At 46.1% G+C, this 13,623-nt stretch overlaps 1 protein-coding gene across 1 annotated transcript in view; it reads left to right on the forward strand.

Annotated features, from left to right (window-relative positions):
* LOC135895491 (rho guanine nucleotide exchange factor 5-like) overlaps window positions 1-4,844 on the forward strand; it is a 46,309-nt gene extending 41,465 nt beyond the window's left edge. The window contains exons 11-16 of the mRNA XM_065423601.1: window positions 1,493-1,582; window positions 2,081-2,235; window positions 3,005-3,166; window positions 3,748-3,818; window positions 4,269-4,373; window positions 4,690-4,844. Coding sequence (XP_065279673.1) covers window positions 1,493-1,582; window positions 2,081-2,235; window positions 3,005-3,166; window positions 3,748-3,818; window positions 4,269-4,373; window positions 4,690-4,844 — 738 coding nt within the window. The remainder of the gene's footprint in view (window positions 1-1,492; window positions 1,583-2,080; window positions 2,236-3,004; window positions 3,167-3,747; window positions 3,819-4,268; window positions 4,374-4,689) is intronic.
* The last annotated feature ends 8,779 nt before the right edge of the window (window positions 4,845-13,623 follow it).

Raw genomic sequence — 13,623 nt, forward strand, 5'->3', positions numbered from 1 at the left:
CTACTTTGTGTTGGTACCGTGCCTGGCACAATGGGATGCCATTCTTGGTTGGTCACTATGCACTAAGATAAACAGGGCAATAATTTGAGTTCCTTGAGGAATCGTGATGCCACCCCCATCGTTGCAGGTATTCTCCACCCCTGCAACCGCTCAGATTGTTTTTTGGACATGGTGTGCACGCCCTCCTATCCAATCTCACCCCTGCTCAAGTCTCATAGAACTGAGTCTCCCACAGCAGAGCAGCTATAGAGCATAGGAATTTGGGACCGTTGGGTGCGGGCAAGAATGTCACACACTGAATCCTACACCTTGCAGCAAAGTGGGTCCTAGATTGTACTTGAGCTAGTCCTGCCCATTAGAGTGTTGCTCCCTTCTTCTGTAAATCCACCTTGCCATGCACTATTAGCAGCTGCTGGGTTTCAACCACATTAGACAGCTCTATATTTAAGGCTAAAGAACATCCTCCTCGTGTGGGGATAGGGAACAGATTTAGTGGAGCAGGAGGTGGGTCAGGACCATGCAAAGGTGGGGTCTGTGGTTAAGTATTATCTAATAAACCCCCAGCTTCCTGTATGCTTGAGATACTGCCTGTAGTAAGTATTGCTCCCAAATGACCAGTGACTTGCCCCAATTCCCAACAGGCAACAGTATTTTGATGCATCTACTGCTCCCCAGAGATCCTGGTATTATTGTAGCACCCAGTAGCCCTTTGGGCCAGGTGCTGTGCAAACACAGGACAAATAGACATACTGTAAGCTATTTGGGGCTGGAACGAAGTATAAGACAAGAGACAACAGATGGGAGCACAAGGAAACAATAGCATGCTAGGCTGTGATCTTAATATACCAGCAGCCTAACCATTGTTGAGTTTCTTGTAGGCATCACCAGCAAAGGAGGGACTTGAAGGTGGATAATGAACTAGTTCTGCAAATGTTTACAGGAGTGCCACCCAAGCCTAAAGGTGTTTGTTTGAAAATTTAACAAGTGGGTAGTGGAGGCGGACAGCCAATCGGAGGCAGGAGTTGACCCTTTGATACTGAATGATAGGTAGTATCATGATGCTAGCTAGGGTGGGGAGAGGCTGTGAAAGGCTTTTAATGTAGAAGACAAGTACCTTAGGTCTGATGTGCTACAGAAGGGAGAGCCAGTACAGCGAGGCAGAGTGAGGGGTGTCATGGTCAAAGCAACAGGCGAGGAGAGTGCTCTTTGCAGCAACATCCTTAACAGCTCTGAGCAGGACAAGACTGGATTTGTCAAAACCAGACATAAGGAGGTTGCAGTAACTGAGACATGATGACAGCACTCCTCGCTCAGAGCAGAACTCAATATCAGGGACTAAACCTCCACAGTGAGTAAAACTGTTTGGCCGAGAAAGCACAGCATCCATCCGCTCTTTGGAAAATAAGGTTCTGGGAGAAAGAACCCTGAGGGTTGTGCCATCTACATCTACTCTATCCGCTCCCAACAACCTCTTCCTCCTTCCCCTCTGCAGCTCATAAAGGACTGCAACGAAAATGTCCAGCGCATGAAGAGCACTGAGGAGTTGATCTACCTAAGACAAAAGATTGATTTTGAGTGCAAGGTGAGAACCCACCCGCTCCGATTTCTACTTTAGTCCTACCTACTACCCTGACCCAACACCACTAACTCATCACTGCACACTCAGTCTGTCGTGTCCCACCCCACCCTGTATTTTCCAATACCTGAGGAGCACTGGTGAACTAATACAGAGCACACAGAAAATAGAGTTGCAGTACAAGGTGAGACACTCCCCTCGGGTTGCTCAGTAACCTGACCCCCCTTGTACATCAGCTCAGCACCTCACCCCTGTACAAGGAGGGGAGCGAGAGCTGATTCTGGTGTCTACTCCCCTGCATTATGCCAGGGATGACAAGTTTTGAATCTACCCAATTCATCTACCTCATCCTGGAGTTGGAAGCAGCGGATTCAGGTCACAACTTGCCCACCTACAACAGGGGCTATGAGCGCAACCTCACCTTATGCCTTCAACAAGGGGTTCCAGCACTAATGCACCAACTTCCATGGGTATCTGATCATGGCATTCTTCCCTGTCTCACAGATATTCCCACTGGTCTCGCAGTCTAGGCGGCTGGTGAAGTGTGGTGAGCTGATGACGTTGGACTACAACACTCTGAGCCCCAAGTGGAAAGTCACCACCCGCCCCATCTACCTGCACCTCTTCAATGACTGCCTGCTCCTGTCCCGGCCCAGGGAGTGAGTCTCCCAGACTGCACCTCTCACTGACCTCTATAATCGTGGGTCCAGAAAGGGGTGGGGATGTTGGTGAGGCAGCATCCCTTCCCCCTCAGATTCCAGCCAGCAGATGGCAACCTTTATTGGCTAGACTGCTCAGTTTAGCACTCTCACATCTCATGAACAGCCTGCAAGCTTCATCATGCAGTACCTTCACTTCCAAACACTTAATTATAGCATTCTTATGTCGTTCTACGTATCTTCCTCCCCTTTGCACCTAACCCCCTTTATACTTCACAGCATAACTTAGTTCAGTCTAGTTTTGTTCAAGGCTAACGCATTTCTCCCCCAGCCTGTTTTAGCTTAAGGACTGTATGGATGACCAGAGAACCAGTGGGAATATGGCATGACAAGACCCTGAAACCTGAGTAGTTGAGGGAAAGGGATTCTTTAGTCCAGACTCTTTTTTTTAAGTTGTAAAATATTTAACCAGCGTCTGATGAACACTTGTGAGAAAAATGGTCTGAGACAGATTCAAACAATCCTGTCCCTTCCATTGAGGGCTAAGAAAAATCCTGTTCCAATTCTCTGGTCCTCCAAGAAGACCTCTAGCAAAGGCAGAGAAGATGAGACTTTATATGTTTAAGGTGGAACTCCCCCTCCCCCCCCCTTTAAACCTTCTTGACCTATCAAAGCAGCAAGAAAGAGCCCAAACCCCAATGTTTTATCCTGTGTACGTCACTTTTAAACCTAACACAGTTTTTCTAATTCCCCCTCTCTTTCCCTTTAGGGGTGGGCGCTTTGTCGTGTTTGATCATGCTGCATTTTCAGATATACGTGGGGAGAAGTGTGAGATGAAGCTGCACGGGGCAAACAAAAATCTTTTCCGCCTTTTTCTCCTTAAGAACAACCAGGGGAAAAGAGTGGAATTCCTCTTTCGTACAGAGACACAGTAAGAGCCAGAGATTATTCCCACTGAATCCTAACACCACTACATATACATATGGTTGCAGCTGCCAAAACCCTGTACCTCTCTCAGCTGCCTAAATGCCCAACATCCCCTGCTGCTTCTGAGACCCAGAGGACACTCTCTTACAATGAAGTTGCAAGCCTCCCACCACACTTTCCAATTATCCCAACGCGCTGTCATCTTGACCCCTTAATCCCATCCACTGAGCCATCTTTCTCTGCCCCGTCCTGTACCCTTGTCCTGTTCCATACCCTCTTCTCAGTTACCCCATTGAACAACTACCCAGGCAGATATCTCAAGCTCCTAACACCGTGTCTGGGATATCAACCCCCAAAATGGGGGAAATCATTTTTTCAACCCCTTTCTCTTCCCTCCTTCATTTAGCCCCAGATTCTCACTAATCCTTCACTTTCCCCCTTTAGCATTCTCTTTCACTTCCCCAAGAGGTGGTGGCAGGCACTTCTTTTCTCCAATCCCTCCCTACACAAACACCGCCCCCACCCTCAATATCCCTGGCTGCTCCACTCTTATCTCTCCAGCATCTGTATTTTGGTATTTTCCAGCAGTGAGAAGCTGCGGTGGATCTCCGCTCTGGCGCCACCACGAGGAGAACCAGATCTCTTAGAAAACCCTGGTGAGACTGCTCAGGCGCTGCAGGCATGGGTGGGAGGACTTGCCTAGGGGGCAGAGTTGTGTCCCAGTGAGGAGGAAGATATAAGGGTAACATGGATGTAGGAGTGAATCTGAAGAGGAGCATTCACCCTCCCCTTTACTTATTTTACAAATGTCAAACTTGACTCATTTCCCCCCCCCCATCTCCAGACGATGCCCCTCAGTCTCTATCTTCCCCATCCCCTCCACAGCTTCAGACACTCATCACAGGTGTCACCCCTAACACGAGCGCTCTTCCATCTCCCCACTTTTCAGATGCTGGGCCTCACCCTAAAGGTGTCTCCCTCATCCCTCAGGTGTTGTGCCCAACCCTCATGTTCTTCCTTCCTTGGGGAGAATGCGGTACCCAACACTTGCAATCCCTCTCACTCCTCCAGCCTGCTCACGCTCTTCACCCCTCTCTCTCTCTCAGACTCACCTCAGGTTCAGTGCATACGGACATACAAAGCTCGGGAGAATGACGAGCTGGCTCTGGAGAAAGCAGATATCATCATGGTCATGCAGAACAGCAACGACGGTGAGTGGAACAAGCGGTGATCTTCTTGGAGAAGGGTGAAAACTGAGTCATCTCTTTGATGACAGGGCCATTAGGCTATATAAGGGATGGAGAGGGAAGCTTTCTTCTCAGAACGTATCTTGCCTGCCTATTATCTGGGGTCTTAATTAGACCATTAAACAAATAGACCATGTGGCTTGAAGGTTGCAAGGGGATCTCTTTTTGGCTGGTGTCTTGTTCTAGCTTGCTCAGTTAGGATGGGGCTTTTTTGGGGTGGGAAAAGGGAAATCTCAGCCAGTTTGTCCCATGTTCTCTGTGTCTGCCTCCACCCCTGCAGGCTGGATGGAAGGAGTGAAACTCTCAGATGGAGAGAGAGGCTGGTTTCCCTCAGAGCATGTGGAAATAATCTCCAGCAAACACGCACGCCAGATGAACCTGAAGGAGGAACAGCGTGTGAAGAATGCCAAACAGCAGGTCTTCTGCAAGAAATAGGATTCTCCACTTCCTGTTGCACCCTGTACAGTCTCTCTGGTATGGAGAAACCTGACTTAAGAAACCCTCTCTCTACCACATTCTGGAAGAAACAACTCTGCAGAAATAAAAAATGAGCACTTAGTACTGTCAGACAAAGTGCTTCTACTAAAGAAAGCAGGAATTCAGCCAGGAGTAAATATATTCACTTCTACTGCCTCTGTAGTCATGGTGAGACCAAGGAAGGAAAAGAAGCTGCATATATTGCTTGCTTTGTAGTAGTAGGGAGGGAACATAAGAGAGCAGAGGACTGGGACTCAGGACTTTTGGAAATCTGTGCCTGATTTTGCCACTGACAAGATGTGTGACCCTGGGCAAGTCACTTCAGAACTCTGCCTCAGTTTCCCCATCTGTAAAACGGGGATAATACTTACCTACCTCACGGGATGTTGTGAGGCTAAATTCATTCATATTTGTAAAGCGCTTTGAGTTCCTGAGAAGAAAGGCACTATAGACATGTAAAGCACACTGTTGTTAAGGTTGAGAAGAGCTTTTCATTTCAACCTCTTCTTAGGGTTCTTTAAGTGGTTTTAATTTCCACATATTTTCATTTAAGATAATATATAATGGGCCAAATTTTCTGTTGATGTAAGTGGGTACAATTTCATTAACTTCAAAGGCGTTCCGCACTTTTATACCTGCTCAGTTTAACCCAGAGTCTCAGCAAAAGATAAGTTTTAGATAGTATGAGAAAAATCCATTAGAGTTAGGTGAGCATGGGGAAAGAAATTTTTCCCTCTAAAATGTTTTTCAGACCTTCTTTTGGAAAATTTTTCAAAAACGATTAGTGATTTTTGGGCGCTCAACCTGAGATACTTTGAAGGAGCCTGATTTTCAGGAAGTTCTGATCACCTGCCTTTGGAAAACAGTGTCCCATAATCACTAGTCACTTTTGAAACTCTTGACCAAGGTTATGTTTTACATGTTGGCATATGCTCTGTACTTAAATTTAGTTGTTCTTGAATGGCAGGAAAGTGGAACTGCACTGCGTATGCCTAATCTATTATAGCAGATGTGATGCAACACGCAACATTTTGCACAATTATAAAACATAAGGAAATCTGTAAACTATAGATATTTTTAAGCAAAACATGTAACTGCAGTTTGTTAAGGTTCCATTTCTGTGCAAAGTCATCAGGTTTTAAGTGCAGCTTATGTGCAGAATCTATCCACTGGAGAACACTGCTTCAAACTGTAAAATATTTTTTCTTCTGTATTAAACAAAGGAGGATTTTTGCCTGGAATTATGCTAAGACAACATCAAGATTGAGAATTTAAACACAGCAAAGTACGAAAGCAACACATGTAACCTTCTTGCTTCTAATGTATTTGAAGAATTATTGACCTTTGTATCTCTGGATCTTTGTAATATCCTTTTGATTTCCCTGGCATAGTTTGTTCCAGCCTATTTATGCCAGTCATTTGAACTGGATTTACATTTTTTTGTTTTGGTTTTTTTTTTTTTTTGACCTAATAAACTTATGCACTTCTCCAGTTAGGATATACAAGTTGACCTGTTCCGTTGCAGTTAGCTTATCTTTTCATAGGAACATAAGCTCTGTGCCTGTAACAGTTGCCAACATTTGAACACTCCCCTCACCCCCAAAAACTAATTTTTCATATACGACTCCCCTCCCACATCATTTCAGCTGGATAAGACTTAGCTTTTTTTCTCTGCATTGACATCTTTCCTCACTTCTACAGCAGCCATGGCATAGAACATTATGTGGTGTAGTTAGAAGAAGATGACTGCCCCTGTAACCTCCATACCACATGCATCATCTGTCACCAGTATACCAAGGTGACCTAGGAGGATGACCTATTGAGAGAGGACATTTAGTATACACCATACTGATACTGAAGGACAAGATGGTTATGATGTTCTTCTAGCCATTCAAAAGACTGGTCCACAGACTGTACAGTGCCTCCTTAGAGAGAACTAAAACTGATCCTAGGTCCACTTTTAACAGCTGAAATCAGTGCTTGGAAAGGGGGTAAAGGTGAGTCCTAACTTCAAACCAAAGGTAATGACAGACTAACAAAGGTAATCCTCAGCCACCCACCTAAACTTCTATGATAGTCCAAATACAAGATTCCAAACTACATGCCATGCATACATGGTACAAATGAAATAATCTGGGACAAACTCATGGTTGTCATGAGTTCCTGAGTCACCTTTACGGAGTGAAGTTACTCAAGAGAATAAGCCTGCATGAAAACTCTCAAGTCAGAGATTCAGTCATGCAGCTATTTCAACTTTAACCTTGTCCCAGGAATGCAAAGTTATCAAGTCTGTTTCTGAGGGGGGAAGGTTGTAGGAACATAGGAATTGTCATGTGATATCAGACCCATGATCCATCTAGTGCAGTACCCTGTCTGACAGTGATTAGTACCAGATACTTCAGAGAAAGATACAAGAAACCCTGCAACAAGAAACTGAAACAAATCTGTCCATAGGACAGTTCATTTGTTACCTCTAGCAGGTAAAGACTGGCATAAACCTCTAAGCATGAGGCTTACCCCTTCTAAAAAAATAAAGTTTAAAAAAATTTCACAATTGAAACTCTGATGTTCTCATTAACTATATAAATCCCAATCCTGGATGTATTTTTTTTTTTTTGGTAGCCTGCTAAACTCAGTCTCAGTTCTATTGTAGCATTGAGTTCTGTAGGCTTACTATGCACTGGATTAAAGAGTGTTTCCTTTTATCTATATTAAATTTACTGCCCTTCAAATTGGTTGAATATTCCCTTGTTCTCGTATTAGGAGAGATTGGGCACTTGTGTTTATTGTTCAATTTCTACACCAATTGGTTTTGTACATCTAAAATCAGTTGCAGACTATTACAGCTTCTTTCCTAACCATCTCTCAGCGCATGCACACACACACACACACACAAAAAAAAAAATCTGTAGAGGTGCTAACACAAAGCTTGCTGTAGCATTCAGCCCAGTCTTAGTTATAGAAACAGTCAGGGCCTCATCCACAAGCAAATGATGGATAGTGATCATTTGATTCATCACCAAGTTTGCATTGAACAACATGAACAGAAAGGGCAGAGTCACGGCCAGCCAGTTCCCTATCATACTGAGGAATGATCTCAAACAATACTAGTGAGACATATGGGCAAACTGGATCTATGAGAAAGCCTCAGCCCACCCTGCCTTCCCATGTTCATCAATAGGAATCAGAGACCCCAATCACCAATGAGCCTACATCACCCTCTCATCATGTAGCTCCTTACTGATCCCTCACGGTCCCTAGGGTGGGTAAGGATCTAGACTTCCCTAGTAGAGTATAAGGGTATCACAGACCTTTCGCCACCATGCTGAGGACAAGTTGGCATTTCTATAAATTGAAACAGAGGCCACTTTTTCAGGGCTCTCCTTTTATCTCCACCACCTCAATCCATATACAAAGAAACAACCAATTCAATTAAACATCCCAGCCAACACAATAAACCATTCCACCTACTGCCACATACACTAAAAGAGTCTAGTTACACACAACTGAATACAGTATTCCAGGTGTGGTTGTCTCAGTACTAGAGAAACAGAGCGCAGGTAGTAGTGGAATTCAAAAAAATAACGAGGAGTCTGGTGGCACCTTAAAGACTAACAGATTTATTTGGGCATAAGCTTTTGTGGGAAAAACCCCCACTTCTTCAGATGCATGGAGTGAAAATTACAGATGTAGGCATAAATATACTGACACACGAAGAAAAGGGAATTACCTTACAAGTGGAGAACCAGTGCTGACAGGGCCAACCCAATCAGGGTGGATGTGGTCCACTCCCAATAATTGATGAGGAGGTGTCAATACCAAGAGAAGGAAAATTGCTTTTGTAGTGAGCCAGCCACTCCCAGTCCCTATTCAAGCCCAAATTAATGGTGTTAAATTTGCAAATGAATTGTAGCTCTTTCTCTTTGAAGTCTGTTTTTGAAGGGTTTTTTTGTTGAAGTATGGCTACTTTTAAATCTGTTATAGAATGATAGAATGTCCAGGGAGATTGAAGTGCTCTCCTACTGGCTTTTGTATGTTACCATTCCTGATGTCTGATTTGTGTCCATTTATTCTTTTATGTAGAGACTGTCCGGTTTGGCCAATGTACATGGCAGAGGGGCATTGCTGGCACTGATGGCATATATCACATTAGTAGATGTGCAGGTGAATGAGCCGCTGATGGTGTGGCTGATGTGGTTGGGTCCTCTGATGGTGTCGCTAGAGTAGATATGGGGACAGAGTAGGCAATGAGGTTTCTTACAAGGATTGGTTCATGGGTTAGTGTTTCTGTGGTGTGGTGTGTAGCTGCTGTTGAGTATTTGCTTCAGGTTGGGGGGCTGTCTGTAAGTGAGGAATGGCCTGCCTCCCAAGGTCTGTGAGAGTGAGATCATTTTCCAGGATAGGTTGTAGATAGTTGATGATGTGCTGGAGAGGTTTTAGCTGGGGGCTGCACGTGATGGCCAGTGGTGTTCTGTTATTTTCCTTGTTGGGCCGGTCCTGTAGAAGGTGACTTCTGGGTACCCGTCTCGCTCTGTCAATCTGTTTCCTCACTTCCCGAGGTGGGTATTGTATTTTTAAGAATGCTTGATAAAGATCTTGTAGATGTTTGTCTCTGTCTGAGGGATTAGAGCAAATTCGGTTGTATCTTAGGGCTTGGCTGTAGACAATGGATCGTGTGATGTGTCTTGGATGGAAGCTGGAGGCATGTAGATACGTATAGCGGTCAGAAGGTTTCCATTATAGGGTGGTGTTTATGTGACCATCACTTATTTGCACTGTAGTGTCCAGGAAGTGGATCTCTTGTGTGGACTGGTCCAGGCTGAGGTTGATGGTGGGGTGGAAATTGTTGAAATCCAGCTGGAATTCTTCAAGGGCCTCCTTCCTGTGGGTCCATATGATGAAGATGTCATCAATGTAGTGCAAGTAGAGGAGGGGCGCTAGGGGACGAGAGCTGGGGAAGCGTTGTTCTAAGTCAGCCATAAAAATGTTGGCATACTGTGGGGCCATGCGGGTACCCATAGCAGTGCCGCTGACTTGAAGTTGTCCCCAAATCTGAAATGGTTGTGGGTGAGGACAAAGTCACAAAGTTCAGCCACCAGGTATGCCGTGGCCTCATCAGGGATATTGTTCCTGACAGCTTGTAGTCCATCCTCATGTGGAATATTGGTGTAAAGAGCTTCTACATCCTGGTGGTCAGGATGGTGTTTTCAGGAAGATCACCAATGCATTGTAGTTTCCTCAGGAAGTCCATGGTGTCTCGAATATAGCTAGGAGTGCTGGTAGCATAGGGTCTGAGGAGAGAGTCCAAATAGCCAGATAATCCTGCTGTAAGAGTGCTAATGCCTGAGATGATGGGGTGTCCAGGGTTTCCAGGTTTATGGATCTTGAGTAGCAGATAGAATACCCCTGGTCGGGGCTCTAGGGGTATGTCTGAGTAGATTTGTTCCTGTGCTATATCAGGGAGTTTCTTGAGCAGATGGTGTAGTTTCTTTTGGTACTCCTCAGTGGGATCGGAGGATAGTGGCCTGTAGAATGTGGTGTTGGAGAGTTGCCTGGCAGCGTCCTGTTCATATTCTGACCTGTTCATGATGACTACAGCACCTCCTTTGTCAGCCCCTTTAATTATAATGTCAGAGTTGTTTCTGAGGCTGTGGATGGCATTGCGTTCTGCATGGCTGAGGTTATGGGGCAAGCAATGCTGTTTGTTCACAATTTCAGCCTGTGCACGTCTGTGGAAGCACTCTATGTAGAAGTCCAGTCTGTCATTTTGACCATCAGGAGTCCACACAGAATTCTTCTTCTTGTAGTGTTGGTAGGATGGTTCCTGTGGGTCAGTGAACTGTTCAGTGGTGTGTTGAAAATATTCCTTGAGTCGGAGGCGGCGAAAGTAGGTCTTCCAGATCACCGCAGAACTGTATCATGTTTGTGAGGGTGGTAGGGCAGAAAGAGTCCCTGAGATAGGACAGACTTTTCTGCCAGGATAAGTGTGTGGTTGGATAGATTAACAATATTGTTGGGTGAGTTAAGGGTACCACTGTTGTAGCCCCTTGTGGCATGTAGGAGTTTAGATAGTTTACTGTCCTTTTTCCTCTGTAGAGAAGTAAAGTGTGCATTGTAAATGGCTTGTCTCCTTTTTGTAAAGTCCAGCCACGTGGAAGTTTGTGTGGAAGGTTGGTTTTGTATGAGAGTCTCCAGTTTTGAGAGCTCATTCTTGATCTTCTCCTGTTTGCTGTACAGGATGCTGATCAGGTGGTTCCTCAGTTTCTTTGAGAGTGTGTTGCACAATCTCTCACCATAGTCAGTATAGTATGTTGATTGCAATGGATTTTTTACCTTCAGTCCATTTGGTATGATGTCCATCTGTTCACACTTGGAGAGGAAGACGATGTCTGTCTGTATCTGTGCAAGTTTTTTGATGAGGTTGATCAATCATTTGCATTGATTTAAAGATAATCAATGCAAATGAGCAAAGGCCTAGGGAGAGTCACTCTATGAGACGAGATGAAAAATTAAGGCCCTTATCCTGCCATGAGCTCTATGCAGACAGGCCTCTGCGCCCATGTGGAGCACATTGCAAGACTGGGCCTAAAGTCTGTGTTTTTGCTAAAAGATGACAGTAGGGTTGCCAACTTTCTAATCGGACAAAACCGAACAGCCCTGCCCTGCCCTATTCCCCGAGGACCCGCCCCTTCTCCGAGCCCCCACCTCTGCTCACTCCATCTCCCCCCTCCCTCCGTCCCTCGCTCTCCCCCATCCTCATTCACTTTCACTGGGCTGGGGCAGGGGATTAGGGTGCGGGGCTGGTAGTGAGGGCTCCGGCTGGGGGTGCAGGCTCTGGGCTGGGGCCAGGGATGAGGGCTCCGGGCTGGGGTAGTGGTGCGGGGGGGGGGGTGAGGACTCTGGCTGGGGGTGCGGGCTCTGGGGTGGGGCCAGGGATGAGAGTTTGGGGAGCAGGAGCTGGGGCAGGGTGTTGGGAGGGTGCGGGCTCCGGGAGGGAGTGTGGATGCAGGAGGGGACTCTGGGCTGGGGCAGAGGTTTGGGGTGCAGGGTCCAGGCAGCGCTTGCCCTGGCTCTCAGGAAGCGGCCACCAGGTCCCTGCAGCCCCTAGGTGCATGGGCAACCAGGGCGGCTCTGCCCGCTGCCCTTGTGCCTTCAGACACTGCCCCTCAGCTCCCATTGGTCATGGTTCCCGGCCAATGGGAGCTGTGGAGCTGGCCCTCAGGGCAGGAGCAGTGCGTGGCACCTCCCTAGCTGCCCATGCGTCTAGAGGCTGCAGGGACCTGGCAGCCGCTTCGGGAGCCACACGGACCTAGGGCAGGCAGGGATCCTGCCTTAGCCCCGGACCCCGCCTTAGCCCCGGACCCCCACTACACCACCGACTGGACTTTTAACGGTGCAGTCGGCAGTGCCGACTGGAGCCACCAGGGTCCCTTTTTGACCAGGCATTCCAGTCGAAAACTGGACACCTGGCAACCCTAGATGACAGTAAAGATATCATAGCCAAGCGCAAGTATTTGAAGGATATCAACATCATGGAGGAAGAGAAAACGTTTAGGGTGATATAAAGGACTGTAACTAGGAGTAATGGAAAGAAAATAAGAAGGGGAAAATGGGAGGAAAAAAGGGAATAGCAAAAAATGCCCTTATGGTAGATCTATTATGCATGGGACGTGATAAATTCCCCTAAACTTGACTGAATAAAGACACTGGGGAATGTCCAGGGCTCTAGGAGCAATCACACAGCAGGCAAAAAGGAGAAGCAGCAGCTGAATTAATGGAACTTTTTACACCTTTAGTTTCTCACAGATACCTATATTTCTGTGTGATGACACTGCTTCAGATTGCAGCTATTTCATTTTGTGTGGGATGGGCAGCAGCAATGCAGGTCAACTCACTTGAATAGAGAAGTTGCTGACCTCCATAGGAAAAAAAATCAGTTTCTACAGAAGTGTTATAAATATTCTCTTTAGAATAAAAACCTGAGAAGTTTTAAAGAGATCCTGAAAAGGTCTGAAACTGCCATCCAAAAATAAAATACCAAAAGTAACGTTCCTTATACAGTAAAAGGAACAAACCACCACCACCACTACCACCTACAGGTCAACAAATAAATACAGCACTACTCACACACAGGAACATTCCCAAAAATAGCCACAGAGCAAAGCAAGGAGGATTCTCCTCTACTAGGCCCTGTTCATGCTAACAGTCAAAATGGATTTTGTTTGCAATACTCAGCTGATTCAGTTACAACAGATGCCATTTGAGCTGTGTCCACACTCTAGCCAACTTGTCTCAGCTGTGGTTAAACCATGTTTGAACACCCACCTCTTTACCATGCTGCCTAATTGTGCTCTCAATCCTACATTAATTTAACACAATGGGACTACTCACAACTGAGTACTTGCTGCATCAAGGCATTAAATACTACAGTGATACATGCCATAGAAAACCCAGAAACAGAAAGAACACGTAGGACAATGCACTCTGGGATTGCTGCGGGAGAGGTGGACTGTCCTAACCAGTAATCCAGGCACAGTGGGAGTGCTCTTGTCCACACTGCAAAAAAATTAAGTGCAGAGCCACTTATAGGAAGACTGGTTATAAGAAAGATGATCCATCTTAGTGGCAAGAGCACTAGAGGCATCATGCTTACTGAACAGGTATTGACCATCAGGACCATCCCTAGACATTGTGGTGCCCTACACAGACTCCCCCTGTGGGGGAGGGGCTGGACCCA

Source organism: Emys orbicularis, chromosome 1 (assembly GCF_028017835.1).
Source record: "Emys orbicularis isolate rEmyOrb1 chromosome 1, rEmyOrb1.hap1, whole genome shotgun sequence".
NCBI lineage: Eukaryota > Metazoa > Chordata > Testudines > Emydidae > Emys > Emys orbicularis.